The sequence below is a fragment of the Cheilinus undulatus genome, linkage group 23 (genome assembly GCF_018320785.1).
Source record: "Cheilinus undulatus linkage group 23, ASM1832078v1, whole genome shotgun sequence".
Lineage (NCBI taxonomy): Eukaryota > Metazoa > Chordata > Actinopteri > Labriformes > Labridae > Cheilinus > Cheilinus undulatus.
The window spans coordinates 31,570,728-31,586,008 of NC_054887.1; the positions used below are offsets into that span (position 1 = coordinate 31,570,728).

The following is a 15,281-nucleotide window of genomic DNA, read 5'->3' on the forward strand; positions in this document are numbered from 1 at the left end:
TTAAGGAATAAACTTCAAACCTCATGTTTCTTTGAGGATTTCTGCTTTGGATTTTTTGCACAACATAAATGTAATGTTTTGTGTTTCTGCATGATTTTTTCTCACACAGACATCATCGTCAGATATTCTTTGTGAATGAACTCACAGCAGCTGAAGGTTTGGGAGTTGCTCACACAAGGAAGCAGGCAGAGAGGTGATCCGAGCTCCAGTTATAGTCCTGGAAAAGACCCAACAGAAAAACATTAATGTTGTTGGTCCAAGTCATAGATGGGAGCAATCATCTACTGACGTTTATAGTGACAGGGTTCATATGATTTTAGTTTAATGTTAAGGAAACAAAAATATGGCGTGTAGTTAAATCTTAATGTGAAATAAAAAACACAATAATACCAAGTGTCAATGGGAAATTATTGATTGGTTTAGTATGAAATAGGGCTTAGGTCAGGATGTGTCAGTGTTGTGTTCAGGTGCTTAGTGGATATATTACAACCCCAGTTCCAAAAAAGTCAGGACACCATGTAGATTATAAATAAGAACAGAATTCAATGATTGTCAAACCTCACAAACCCATATTTTATTCATAATAGAACATTAACTATATATTAGATGTTGAAATTGAGACATTTTACCATTTCATGAAAAATTTTAGCTCATCTTGAATTTGATGGCATCTCAAAAAAGTAGGGACAGGTCCATGTTTACCATTGTGTAGCATCCCCTCCTCTTTAAAACAGGCATGATTTTGTACTGGACATCCCTGTATGGGCTCAGAAATACTTCCAGAAATCACTGTCTGTCAACAAAGTCGGCCGAGCCATCCATAAATGACAGTTAGAGCTGGATCACAGAGAGAAGAAGCCATATGTGCACAGGATCCAGAAACGTCTCCATCTTCTCTGGACCAAAGCTCATTTAAAATGTACTGAGGCAACATGGAAAACTGTTCTGTGGTCAGAGGAATTAACATTTGAATTACTTTTTGGAAACTGTGAACACCATGGACTGTTTAGCCGCTAAAATCCTCCCCAAAACATCATGAACTGGCCTTCTCACTTTCCAGCCGTTCACAGACGTTTGTTAAAAGAAGAGGGGGTGCTACACATTCGTAAACATGGCCTTGTCCCTACTTTTTTGAGATGTGTTGCTGCCATCAAATTCAAAATGAGCTAATATTTTCAGGAAATAGTAAAATGTCTCAGTTTAAACATCTGGTATGATTTTTATGTTATATTGTGAATAAAATATGTGTTGAGATTTGACAATCACTGTTCTTATTTACATTTTACACAGTGTCCCAACTATTTTGGAATTAGGGCTGTAATTCTTTTATTGTTCACCTGAAATGTTTTGTTCTGTAGAGTACTACTTTTTCCCACATTTTTTCTCCCTTTCACGTAACCCTGAGGTGTTCAGGAACACCGGGAGCGATCATAGAGTAGAAGAAAATGTGACCGTTTGTTTGCTTGGAGTTTTTATTTCCATCGACTGGTTCAGAGCGAGGTTACCGTTAAACACACGCTGCTCTCAGAAATGAGTTTAAACAGAAAAATACAAGAAAATAAACACGCTGACGGTGTTTATTATGAGACGGAGAAGTGGGTCACAACAACCCGAGAGAGGACGGTTTAAGTTTCAGGCTGAGCGGCAGAAAAATAAAGTTACAGTCCGTCTGATAGAATAATAACTGCAGAGTATTAATAACGTGAAAACACACTGATGGCGGCTGGAACAGCAAACTGTCTGCATGAAGGGTTCTTACAGGCTCTCCAGGCTCTTGGTTCCTGTCAGATCTGGAAACTCGGTGAGATCCGCGGCTCCGTTCAGAGAGCTGAGATGAAAAAAGGAAAGTTTGTTTGTTTCAGGATTACAGGAGGAGATTATTGGCAGAAAAACAAAGAAATCTAATCTGTTTGTGTTCGAGGCCTTTGTGTTGAAAGAGTTTCATTTGCTAATTTACTGACTCAGCATCTTGGACGGACACTTGGTTTCAACCACTACATTTATATGCACCAAATCCTTAAACCGTTTTGATGCACTTGGTCCAAAAAATACACAAAAAATTAAAATCTGATTGAGAAATTTCACTTATTTTCACCAAAATCAATTTCTGATAAATACAAGGCAAGAAATGAGCTGAAAACACTAACTTACATTTGATTTCCAAAGCCTGATTTCAAAGTTTTCTGCAGTCTCATCAGGGAGATGACTGATGCATTTCTGACTTTGCATCAAACATATAACACACTTTACATTCTGCAGAACAAATTATGCTTCAAGACCCCAGCAGCAATGGACAAAGACGTTTTGTTTTGGAAGAAAAAGACTTTTTACCCCAGAAATGCTACATTAAAAACTCAGTATCCCCTTTCAGATTTTTGTGCAAAATTAAATAAAGGAAAAAACCGAAGCATGACATTGACACGTTTACTCAGTACTCAGTTGAAGCATCTTTATCAATATGACAACAAGCTTTGCACACCTGGATTGGGGGATTATCTGCTGTTCTTCTTTGCAAAGTCTCTAAAGCTCAGTCAGGATAGTGGGCGGCCATTTTCGGGTCTCTCCAGAGATGCTGGATAGGGTTCAGCTCAGGGCTCTGGCTGGGCCCCTCTCCCTAAGCCACTCCCTTGCAGTCTTGGCTGTGGCCTTAAGCCTGATTTATGCTTCTGCGTCACGGCGACAGCACAGGTACACCGCCAAAGCGATGCCGTCATTGACCATTTGAAGTTTTGCGTCGAAGGAATGTGTCGCTCTGTAATTCACCGCCATGTCGCTGGGGCAGGGGTCATCAAGTACATTTGCACAAAGGCCAGAGTTATTCTCCACAGAGACCCTGGGGGCCTGACTTTCAAATCCACAAAAATTAAAGAAATATTTTGGTCTAATTGAAATATATTGTAGTAGTATTTGTATTTTCTTTCGAAACACAGGAAATTTTTAGCCATTACCAGTGAGATCTATCCCTATCTATCCTCCATTTTTACCACTTTTAACCCTTTTTGATACTTTTTGCTTCTTTAATCCTCTTTTACCAATTTTTGCAAGATTTTAACCCCCCCCACTATTTTTTTTTTGACACTTTTAACCCATTTTTCCTGTTTTCACCACTTTTTCACCAATTTCTGTCCCTTTGTGCCACTCCACAACCCATTTTACCATTTGTCATCCATTATTTTTGAAACACTTGCCAACCTTACCCGTTTAAGTACGACTGAAAGTAAATTTCTGTAAAAACAGATCGAATATTAAGTCATTCTAAAACTATTTCATATTAATTATTTGTGGGATGGATTTAACAGCTGCAGACATTTAAAGCAAAAGGATACTCTTAAAATCTTCTTTCCCTCCTTTTCTGAATTTAATGATCTTTCGGGGGCCGGACAGGTAGCTTTGGGGGCCTGATATGGCCCCCGGGCCGCCAGTTGATGATCAGTGCGCTAGGGGATGTGGCTGTGTGTGTGTGTGTGTGTGTGTGTGTGTGGTTTCACGCCCGAATCCTTGTTTATCTTCCAGTCATGGCGACCGAGGTGGAGCGGGTGTGTTTGGAGTCGGAGCTCATCGATATTGACGAACAAATTCTTTTGTTGCAAATGTTGAAGCGCAGGCGACAGGGAAGACGTTTGCAGAGGTGGTCTGTATGACCACTGAATGAGGCTGAAAAGGTGAATTTACCACACTGGTTCACCCACTGAGGACCCTGGATGAAGAAATGATGTTTTGAGCGGACCAATCACAGCCCTTGCAGTCCGTGTAGTTAGGATTTTTTGGAGGTGCGCGTCAGGCTATGGCCTAGGTGTCCGCGTCGACACAGAGGACTACGCGTAGTTACGCCGATGCGACGCAGAAGCATAAATCAGGCTTGAGGGTCTTTGTCATGTTGGAAGGTGAACCTGCAGTCTAGTCTGAGGTCCTAACTGCTGAGGAACCGGTTTTCACTGAGACTATCTCTGTAATTTCCCTCAACCCTGACCAGTCTCACAGTCCCTGCTGCTGATAAGCACCCCCACAGCATGATGCTGCCACCATGCTTCACTGTTGGGATGGTAGATGGCAGGTTATAGTGATGCCTGGTTTCCTCTGGATTTAGAAATGAGACCAAACATTCAATCTTGTTTTCATCAGACCAGAGAATCTTGTTTCTCACAGTCTCCGTGTCCTCCAGGGCTTTCATGTGTTTGCATTGATTGGAGTCTTTCATCGATCCACTCTGCCATAAAGCCCAGATCAGTGGAGGGCTGCAGTGATGGTTGTTCTTCTGGAACTTTGTCCCATCTCTACAGGATCTCTGGAGCTCAGTCAGAGTGACCATCAGGTTCTTGGTCACCTAAGACCCTTCTTTCCCAATCGCTCAGTTTTGTTGGGTGAGCAGCTCTTGGAAGAGTCCTGGTTCGGTCCAAACTTCTTCCTTGTGAGGATTCTTGAGCAGCAGAAATGTTTTTGTAGCCTTTCCAGATCTGTGCCTGTCAAGAATCCTGCCTCTGAGCTCTGCAGCTCCTTTGATTGGGTGGACTCTGATCAAGGTGTAGAAACGTTTCGCAAAAATCCAGAGAAATTGGAGGAACCTGAGCTAGGTTTACATTGTTTTTGCAAAGGGTCTGAATACTTGTGTCAATGTGATATTTCAGTTTTTTCCTTTTAAATAATTAACAAAAATTGCAAAAAAAAAAAAAAATGTGTTTCACTTTGTTAATTCCAGCAGCCAAACAGGTCTGGATTGGGCATGATCCTGGCTTCTTTTGTCTGTAAAACAACAACTAAATTGAAAGAAAGGAATTGTCTTTTATTTAGGAGCCAGCTTCTGTCATCCACAGGAAAGAGCTGGCTCTTGTAACGTTGTCTGAGAATGATAAATTACTGGTTGTGTGGAACTGAGATGCAGTCTAACCAGAATTCAACAAGGCTTATGTATTCAACAGTATATCACCCTTTCCCTTTAAAAGCATGTTTAGGATAAAATGAGGGAGAAAAGCTGTTAAAAAGGTTAGCTGCACGTAGCATGCAGGGAACCTAAAGGGGAGTGATGTAGATAGATAGATAGATAGATAGATAGATAGATAGATAGATAGATAGATAGATAGATAGATAGACAGACAGACAGATAGACAGATAGATAGATAGATAGATAGATAGATAGATGGATAGATAGATAAACAGACAGACAGACAGACAGACAGATAGATAGATAGATAGATAGATAGATAGATAGATAGATAGATAGATAGATAGATAGATAGATAAACAGACAGACAGACAGATAGATAGATAGATAGATAGATAGATAGATAGATAGATAAACAGACAGACAGACAGACAGATAGATAGATAGATAGATAGATAGATAGATAGATAGATAGATAGATAGATAGACAGACAGACAGACAGACAGACAGACAGACAGACAGACAGACAGACAGACAGATAGATAGATAGATAGATAGATAGATAGATAGATAGATAGATAGATAGATAGATAAACAGACAGACAGACAGACAGACAGACAGATAGATAGATAGATAGATAGATAGATAGATAGATAGATAGATAGATAGATAGATAGATAGAAAACATAAACTGTTTTCTGTGTTTTGTGTGTTTCTCACAGTGTTCGCAGCTCTGGAAGGTTCTGGAAAGCTGACCGCCCAACAGACTGGATCGGGTTGTCGTAGAAAAATCTGTTAAAACATTAATAAAAAAGTAAGTCAGAGGGTTTTGAGTCGAGACGGTTTCCTCTAACAGGACGTTAAGGGTCGGTGGTACCCACATGGTGATGAGAGAGGGGTTTCCAGTGAAGGCGTGCTCCGGGATGGACTGGATGTTGTTGCTATGAAAACCACTAAACAAGAAGAAGAACTTTAGAATATTTGAAACATTGCACTAGAAAAATCCAATGCTAACATATGCTAAAGAGTAAGCATGGACTCACAGCTCCTTCAGGTGGCTCAGCGAGCGGATGGCTGTTGGAAACTCCACCAGATTGTTGTAGTTCAAATCCCTGAGAGAGAGGAAAGGAAGACGTTATAACATGGAAGGGAAGTTCAAATATAAACTGTGATATCTGCTGTTGATTCTGATGGTCAGAAAACTCAAGTTTTCTTGTAGTATGGCCTCACACTAACTACAGATATAAACATCAACCATTTGGTTAAAGAAGAGAGTTTTGAGTTCAATCTGCCGTAGCCGCCATACTGAAAATGCTTTCTCAAACTAATTTCAGATTGGTGAAAGAAGAGGGCAAAGTGGGCCCAATTAAAGGCCAAAATTCAGGCTTAAACCCATCCAACATGAGGCTTTCATAAAACTCTGCCATCAGAGGGCTCTCAACCAAAACAATACCACAGTGTGATGAGACCAGCACTCCCCTCTGCACATCTCTGCTGTTTACTTCTTGTTTTGAATTTAGGACTTATCAATCAAACGTCACATAAGGCATAAGGCGTATTTACTCAACAGAAAGCCAACGTTTTGTTTGCATTCATAAATTCCCAAAATGAGGGAGAAATCCACTAATAAAGGCACTTCCTGGTCGTGCTGGAAGCGGCCATGTAATCTTGCAAAGCAGATGAGTTTGCCAGACTCGATCTCTGTCATCAGGCAAGTCCATCCTGAAAAGCTCCAATCTACAACGATTGTGCCAAACCGAACACTGTTTGGATCAATCAGCATCATTAGAGCAGGGGTTCTCAACCTTTTCAGCCCGCGACCCCAAAATAATGGTGCCAGAGACCGGGGACCCCCACTGTACCTGAAGATGGTTGAACATTCAAGAATTAGTGGGGAAAATGAGACCTCTTTAAAAAATGTAAATCCTTTTGTTGAAAACAGAATTAAAACATGTTAAAAATAGCTTAAATGGGTTAATAATGGCAAGAAATGGTGGGAAAGGTGATGAAATTGGATTTTAAAAGTAGCAGAAATGGTTTAGAAATTGCAAAAAAAAAACAGATAAGAGGCAAAATAACAAAAAAAGGCAAGAATGGGTTAAAGTGGCAAAAATTGGCATATTAAGTGGTAAAAGGGGATTCAAAATTGGCTGAAATGGTGTTAAAGTGGCAAAAATAGGTGGAAAATTGGTGAAATGGGATGAAAAGTGATATAAACTGGCAAAAAAAGGCTTAGCTGATGCAGAAAAACTCAGAAACTGGCAAAAATGGACGTATCAAATTGTGAAATGCATCTTAAAAAGTGGTAAAAGGGGTAAATAGTGGCAATAATTTGCCAACAAAGCCAACAATAGGCAGAGAGTTGCAAGATTTGGGTTCGAAGTGGCAAAACAGGCAGAAAAAAAATGGTGGAAAGGGTTTAAAATAGGCAAAAAATGGATTTTAAGTTGCAAAAAATGTGTTAAAATTGGTGGGAAAAGTGATGAAAACAGGTTAAAATTTGGCAAAATTGGTGTAAGTTGCAACAGTGTAATTTAAAAATGCTCTTAGTTTTTTTTAAGCCAGCTGGAGACCCCATCTCAGTGTCTTGCGCCCCCAAATGGGGTCCCGACCCCAACATTGAGAACCCTTGCATTAGAGGAGAATGCGGCAGTAGCTATGGGCGGGGCTAAGCTGTACTCAAAGCCATTTGTAACGGCTGCCTACAGTGTGGTGATTAGCTTGGATGTAGCTTTAAAAAATGGGATAAAAGTGAAAAAAATGGGGAAAAAGAAGCCAAAAGAAGTTGTAAATTGGCCCAAAAAAAAATGAAAAATGGGGTTTTAATGGCATTATAACTGAATAAGACAGAAAGGCAGATGTTTAAGGACACTTGCAAACCAAAATATATTCATGTTAAAAAGGTTTAAAGATTAGACATAAATGTTTGAAATGTTGTTGTTTAATTTTTTTTAAATTTGAATCCTTTTTGTGGGTGGGGGTCTACCGAATGGATCAGTTCTTCTTAGGGGAGGCTCACTCTTCCACACTTTGAAAACCACTGGTTTAGTGATTAGCTCAGACTCAGCTACAGCAGCAGTTTTGTCAGAACTGGAGAACACTTCTTCATTAAAACAAGGGCAGACAGAGAAAGCTTTTCATGACAGAAAAGATGTTTTCACTCTTCTCCTGGTCTGCTTCAGTGCAGGGTTGCGATCATTATGTGGGGGTTTTCTGGTGTATCCGATGGCTGCTGCCATAGCTGGTAGCTTGGAAAGTGGCAGTTTAAGCAGAACTGGAGCACATTTCTTTTTAAAACAAGAGCATAGAGCCACACTGAAAGCAGAGAAGACATTTTTGCACGTCTCCTGACCGGCCTTGGCATCAATTTTGTCCATGAGAAGCTCCACCATTAGCAATCTACGGCAGCGGTAGCCTGTCTGCTCAAGAGTAGTGCATGTGTACAATGTTATTTTGTCTTGTCACTCTGATTGGAGAGAATTTTTTTAAGTCCTGCCATTCCCAAACACTTCCTATTGAAGCTTTCCCAGATGAATGTGAAATACATGCATGCAAGGAGATATGAAACAGTCTATCTGGTATGTCAGGTTAGTGGTCATAAGCTCCAGTGCACATACGCATCCTTGGACCATTTTCAGTGGAACCAGTGAGTATCTTTTTTAGAGCATTCCTCCCTCATTACAGGGAGTTTATGAATGAAAACAAGCATCTGTTTTCTGTTTCATAAACATGCTTTATGAGGTTCCAGCCATAAGGTATCCATTATCATTTTCTTCATGATCGATTTAACTGAACTTCAGGGGAATGTTCGACGCCTTGGAATTGTTTTGTATCCATCCCCTGACTTTGACTTTTCAATAACCTTTGGTCTGAGCTACTTGGAGTGTTCTTTTGTCTTTATGGTGTAATCGTAGCCAGGAATCATGATCTGGAGCTTACAAGACACGTCTTTATACTACAACAACTTGAGACCTAAGAGTTATGTGTAATTTTTTTGCTAAAAAGCCAAACTATATTGACCATGATTGATTTATACAAATCAATAAAAGGGTAAATAATAATATGAGTGCTGTTTTTCAGAGCAGAAATTCTACGTACTGTATCTTTAAATGGGAATATGTAGATGACACCTTGTGTAAAGAGCGGTTGAAGCAGCAATGGCGTCCATGCCTTGGTGTTTGGATCATAGACTGTATATATCAGGGGTCATCAAGTACCTCTGCACAGGGGCCCAGATTTAGTCTCAACAGAAACTCTGGGGGCCGGACTTTCAAATACACAAAAATTGAATCACTATTTTGGTCTGATTGAAATATTATTGTAGTAGTATTTGTATTTCCTTTCAAAACACAGAATATTTTTAGACATTACCAGTGAGATGGATCCCTATTACCCATAATGCAGCAGGCCACGAAACTGTCAACAGAATCGGCCAGACCCCTGAAAATCCAAGAGTATGGGCCTGCCCCAATTGACATTTAGCACCAATATTAACCTTTTTTTGATACTTTTTTGCCCCTTTTTTGCCTCTTTAACCCAATTTTTGCATAATTTTAACCTCTTTTGAACCACTTTTCCTGCATGTTTTATCCCTTTTGTGAAACTTTTTTATCCACGTTTTGCCACTTTTCTATTTTTGCCACTTTTCAACCCCTTTTCATTAAATTTTTTTTCAACAATTTTTGCAACTTCAAAACCAAGTTTTCCCACTTTTAACTCATTGTTGATACTTTTTGCCCCTTTTCGCCTCTTTAACCCAATTTTTGAAAGATTTTAAACCACTTTTCCTGCATGTTTTATGCATGTTTTTATTTATTGTTGCCACTTTTTTTTTTTTTGCCACTTTTTAACCCCTTTTCATTACTTTCTTGCACAATTTTTTGTCATGTGTAAACAATTTTTGATAACTCTTGCGCCTTTTTTCCTCTTTTACCATTTTTTGCCACATTTTAACCTCTTTTCACCACTTTATCTGGTCATTTTTGCAGCACTTCTGCCAACCTGAACCCTTTTTCAAATATCTAGTGATTATGACCATACATTTCTGTAACAACAGGTCAGATGTAAAGGCATTCTAATACTACTTCAGTGTTAATTGTTTGTGGGTTGGATTTAACAGCTGCAGACATTTAAAGCTAAAAGAGACTCTTAAAATCTTTTTTTCCTCCTTTTCTGAATTTAATGATCTTTTGGGGCCGGACAAGAAAGTTTTGGGGGCCTGATGTGGCCCCTGGGCCACCAGTTTATGATCAGTGGTATATAGCATGGACGTAGCATCTGTGACATCACACATTGCTAACAACAGAGGCCCAACAATGGTGGTCAGCATACTGGAAAGCTAACTCTACCTGACTTTCAGAAGCAGACCATACGGTTCCCCAAAACCCTTAATAAGGGCTTTTTTGAATCTTGGGGACCCAGTCTTTAAACTAAAGACTATCAAAACCAAATTATTTTAAATATAAACATGGCCTGATCTGATGGTAAAAGTTTGCAGCACTGTTACTAAAGGATGCCTGATGTTCCTCCTTATTCCAACATAACCTCTTGAACCTAATCAGGAAGCACAATTTACAGCTCGAGACTGTGATAATTGAGATTTTCCACAAACCCCTGCATCTCCCATGAGTCTCTGCACCGTCCAAATCAGAACCCAGCTCTGGTCCAATCACAGCCGTACAAATTGCACCAATAATAGTTTGGCAGAAAGCTATTGTTGTTACAAATCTTCCTGTGGACGCACACATGCGCTCCCGCTCTGACGGCCAGACTGAAACAATTTCAATTTAATGGTATTTTCACAGCTCCGTTCCACTCAGCGTACGCGAGTGTAATAGCCACCTGCAGCACAGAGATGGATGAGAGGAGCTAATGGAAGCCATGTGGAGACGTGGAGAATGCTCTAGTCTCTGCTGGCGATGAAGGAGACGAGCCAGGCGCAGAGAAAGGTTTCTTTAACAAACTCAAAGACGCAGAATAGATTAAGATAAACACCAAAGTTTGAAACACAAACATTTACATAAAAGACTTTCTCTGCTTGGAGCTGACGTTCCCACAGCCGTGGGGATAACAACGGGTTAAAATCCCAGTAAAAAAAAGGACTTTCCCATTATAAAGCTGCATTCCCAGTTTAGAGATGTTATTCCCAGTTTAAGGCTGGGCATTCACTGAGAAGTTTCCAGGGTTTGATTTGATAGACTGGAGGTAAAGTGGGCACAGGGGGCGCCAGTGTCACGCCAGTTTGGTTTCACGTACTCCAGGGGTTTTCAAAGTGTGTGAGAGTGAGCCTCCCCTAAGAAGAACTGATCCATTCGGTTGACCCCCACCCACAAAAAGGATTCAAAGTGAAAAAAAATCAAACAACAACATTTCAAACATTCATGTCTAATCTTTAAACATTTTTAACATTAATATATTTTGGATATTTTGGTGTGCAAATTTCCTTAAACATCTGCCGTTCCCTCTTATTCAGTTAAAATACCATTAAATACCCTTTTTTTTATTTTTTTGGCCATTTTACAATTTCTTTTTGCTTCTTTTTCCCTATTGTTTCCACTTTTATCCCATTTTTGCCCTTTGTCATCATTTTATATCCCTTTTTTCCAAATTTTTTGCTCATTTTTGCAACGTCTCTTGCCACTTTTTCCCAAGTTTTCCCTATTTTTTTAAACCACTTTTTGTCCATTTAAGTGACCTTTTGCCATTAAATACCACTTGTTTCCTTTTTTCCCAATTTTTGCCCTTTCTTTATGCCATTTTTGCCTTTTTTCACAATTTTTTTGCCACTTTTTGTCTATTTAAACTACCCTTTGCCATTAAACACCACTTGTTTCCTCTTTTTTGCCCATTTTTGCCACTCTTAACTGCTTTTTGCCCATTTAAGTCACTTTCCACTTATTTTTTTGTCACTTCTTTGCAACTTTCTGACCATTTTTCCACTCTTTCTCCACATTTTCACCCCTTTTCACCAATTTTTGCTGCTTTTTGACCACTTTGCCACCTTTAACCTATTTTCATTGCTACTTTAAGCTGTTTTTGCCTCTTTTCACCTCTTAGATTGTGGCTCTTGCAAAGGTTTTATCAATAATGTGGCTCTTTGGTTGAGTACACCGCTCTATAGCATAGTCCCTCTAGTAACTATGAGTTTATCCATTTTGCTCCATGCACAGCAGAGGTTCGCAAAGCAAAGCAAATTTTTCTGGTTTATGGTTCCGCACCTCCCCTGAAGCTCTGTGGCGCCCCCCAGGGGAGGCCCGCCTCACATTTTGAAAACCACTGACGTACTCAAAGCTTTAGTCTTCCCAGAGACCAGCATCTGTTCTAAACCCACCTGTGGGTGCTTCTTACTTCACATCCCATACTGTCAAAATTAAAAACATAAGAGGACAAAAAAATATTCTCATAATACAACTCAAGTACATAAAAAGTTGAGGCGCTGTGTAAAATGTAAAAACAAAATGCAATGATCTTCAAATCTTATAAACCAGGGGTGTCAAACTCAGTCACAGCAGGGGCCAGATTCTGACTCTAGGTCTAAGCTGAGGGCCTAACAGGGTCAATATTTAACCATAAAATGTCAACCTCATTTTCACCAGAAATGAATTATGGGGGGGAAAAAAACTTAGCACTGATGATAAATGATTTTGATATAAAAAAGTCAACATGACAAGTCCAAAGGCCCAAAATCTGAGATGAAAAAGTCAAACTTATTGGTTTAAAAGGTACAAACATGACCTTTAAAGTCAAAATTATGTATTTTAAAGGCAAATATATGAGACAGAAAGTTGATATCATAGTTTTTTTGATGGTGAAAATGTAAGATAAAAGTCAAAGTCATGAATTTAAAAGGTCAAATATGGGTAAAAAATTCCAAATCATGAGTTTTCAAGGTCAAAACAATAAGATACAATTCTTAATCATTAGTTTTAAAGGTCAAAATAGATATACAAGTCAAATTTAGGAGTTAAAAATGTTTTTAACTCGTCACCACTCACGTGGTGAATGTACAGGTCACAACTTGTCCACGAGAGTGTTTTGGAGTTGTTTGACTGTATTTGATGAGTTTGATGAGGGAAAGCCGGAATACCGTCTGTTTATATTGAGTTGGCACAGCAGGTCCGAACTCGGCAGCGGCGATCTAAAAACAGCTTGCACCGACAACTGAAGGTAACGAACCTATTACTAAGACTATAGGGATTATGGCAATGGGCGAATTTGCCAAAATGTTGAAGTATCCCTTTAAGACTAAGACTACGTCCATCTTTTATACCAGTGGTTCTCAAATGGTGTGGCAAAGCACACTAGTGGGCCTCAGGGCAAGTCTAGGTGTGCCGTGGGAATTTGTACAATATGTTATTACTATCACTTTATGGCAAGTACTGTAACCAGGCCTGCCCACAGATCTGGACCCCTGAAAAACCCCAGAGAATGGGACCTCCCCAGTTGGGATTTATTGATGATATCAGTGCATGTGTGATGGATCAGTAGCATTGGTGCTAGCATCCTGGCTAACAGTTTCCTCATTAAGAGCTGAAAGCATGGCAAGCTATTATTGGGTTTAATTTGATGCTGAATTTATTCATGGTATTTTTAACAAAGTTAACCAATTTTTCTACCTATTTTTGCCACTTCTTCTGACAACTTAAACCATTTGGCTGCATTTTTTTAGCATTTCTGCCACCATATTGGATTTTTTTTACACATTTAACCCATTTTTGAAAACTTTTTGCCACTTTTCGCCGTAATTTGGCCATTTTTTGCCATTTCATCCCACCGCTTTAAACCACTTTTTACCTCCTTTTAGCAACTTTAACCCTTTTTGCCACTTTTCTGCTGCTTGTGATCTATTTTGCCACCCTTTTGCCATTTTTTTGCCCACTTTTGCCTTTGTTTGACCACTGTATTGCCCAATTTTGCCCTTTTTTATCACTTTAATCCCATTTTTACCATCTTTTAATAACATTTAACCCTTTTAGACCCCATTATCCTTTTTTGTTCCACTTCTTTTGACAACTTAAACCTTTTTGCAGCATTTTTTTTAGCATTTTTGCCCCTTTTTTGGATTTTTTTTGCCACATTTAACCCATTCTTGAAAACTTTTTGCCACTTTTCACCCAAATTTGGCAATTTTTTGCCATTTCATCCCATCACTTTTAACCCCTTTTTACCTCCTTTTAGCAACTTTAACCCTTTTTGCCACTTTTCTGCCACGTGATCTATTTTGCCACATTTTTGCCATTTTTTTGCCCACTTTTGCCTTTGTTGGACCACTTTATTTCCCAATTTTGCCCTTTTTTTATCACCCATATTTACCTTTTTTTCAACATTTAACCCTTTTAGGCCACTTGTAACCCGTATTTGTCAATTTTAACCCATTCTTGGCCACTGTTTTTTTTTTTTTTTACCAATTTTCACCTATGTCTTACTTCGTTTTGCCACTTTTTGCCCAATTTGGCCATCTCCATGATCCCCCAGTTGGCTGGGCCCCAGAAAGCCTTCCCCCTTATCTACCCCAATAGGCCACCTTGACTGTAGTATCATTTAAAAGTCTATTTTGTATTGATTTAAATATGGTGTGCCTTGAGACTTGGCTTAATCTTAGGTGTGCCTTGGGCAAAAACAGTTTGAAAACCACTGTTTTATGCCATGTAGCTACGTCAGTTGTATATATCTCTCCATATTTCTCTACTGAATTGACAGCGCTTTCCTTTCACACCGTCCTGGTTCGATTTGACTGACAGGTGTCTCAGCCTGGCCCACACCGGTCTGGTGGTATTTTTAGGTGGTTTCATGCTCGCCGCAGTGTTTTCGCTGAGCCTCTGAGGTTTCCGAAGAGATGTTTTCAGAGCTAGATTCGAGGTTTTCTGCTCACCACTGTTTTCGTCACTTACTGGAACCAGAAAATCCTAATTTGGGTGATTCAAAGGGGGCTATGGTTGGACAAAGGTGGGCTTCGGAGGAGCTGAAGTCGACCCTGACGCTCTTTGAAAACCTGGGTGGGTTTTTCCTCCTAGACTGAAGCGATCTTGTAGGATTAATTTATTTTGTTCTGTTTTTATTTCCTTTTTCTGTTTGTGTTTGTAGTTTCAGATGAACATGAGTGTGCGCTGTGGTTTATTATTGCTGATGGTACAGGTACACAGCCGCGATCATGCTGCCTCTGTGTGCATGGATAGTAATTATGATTAGCATACAGCCAGGGCCACACACAGAGAGGGCAGAAGTATTTCCAAATGAAGGCGGTGTGTGTTTGTGTGTTTAAACCTGCCTCTCTGGTTGACTGAGAAAACAGAAACATTTCTTTACACACACACATTCCTCGGATTATACACACACACACCAACATAAACACACAGGTTAATCTGCCCCGACTCCGTCTAATATCCACAAATACTCACACT

At 39.6% G+C, this 15,281-nt stretch overlaps 1 protein-coding gene across 1 annotated transcript in view; it reads right to left on the reverse strand.

Moving 5' to 3' along the window:
• The window catches only part of LOC121505460 (leucine-rich repeat-containing G-protein coupled receptor 5A-like), a 76,767-nt gene that overhangs the window by 25,740 nt on the left and 35,746 nt on the right, over nucleotides 1-15,281 (reverse strand). Inside the window, exons 7-11 of the mRNA XM_041780821.1 lie at nucleotides 5,925-5,993; nucleotides 5,763-5,834; nucleotides 5,602-5,673; nucleotides 1,760-1,828; nucleotides 146-217 (exon numbers count right to left, since the gene is read on the reverse strand). Coding sequence (XP_041636755.1) covers nucleotides 146-217; nucleotides 1,760-1,828; nucleotides 5,602-5,673; nucleotides 5,763-5,834; nucleotides 5,925-5,993 — 354 coding nt within the window. The remainder of the gene's footprint in view (nucleotides 1-145; nucleotides 218-1,759; nucleotides 1,829-5,601; nucleotides 5,674-5,762; nucleotides 5,835-5,924; nucleotides 5,994-15,281) is intronic.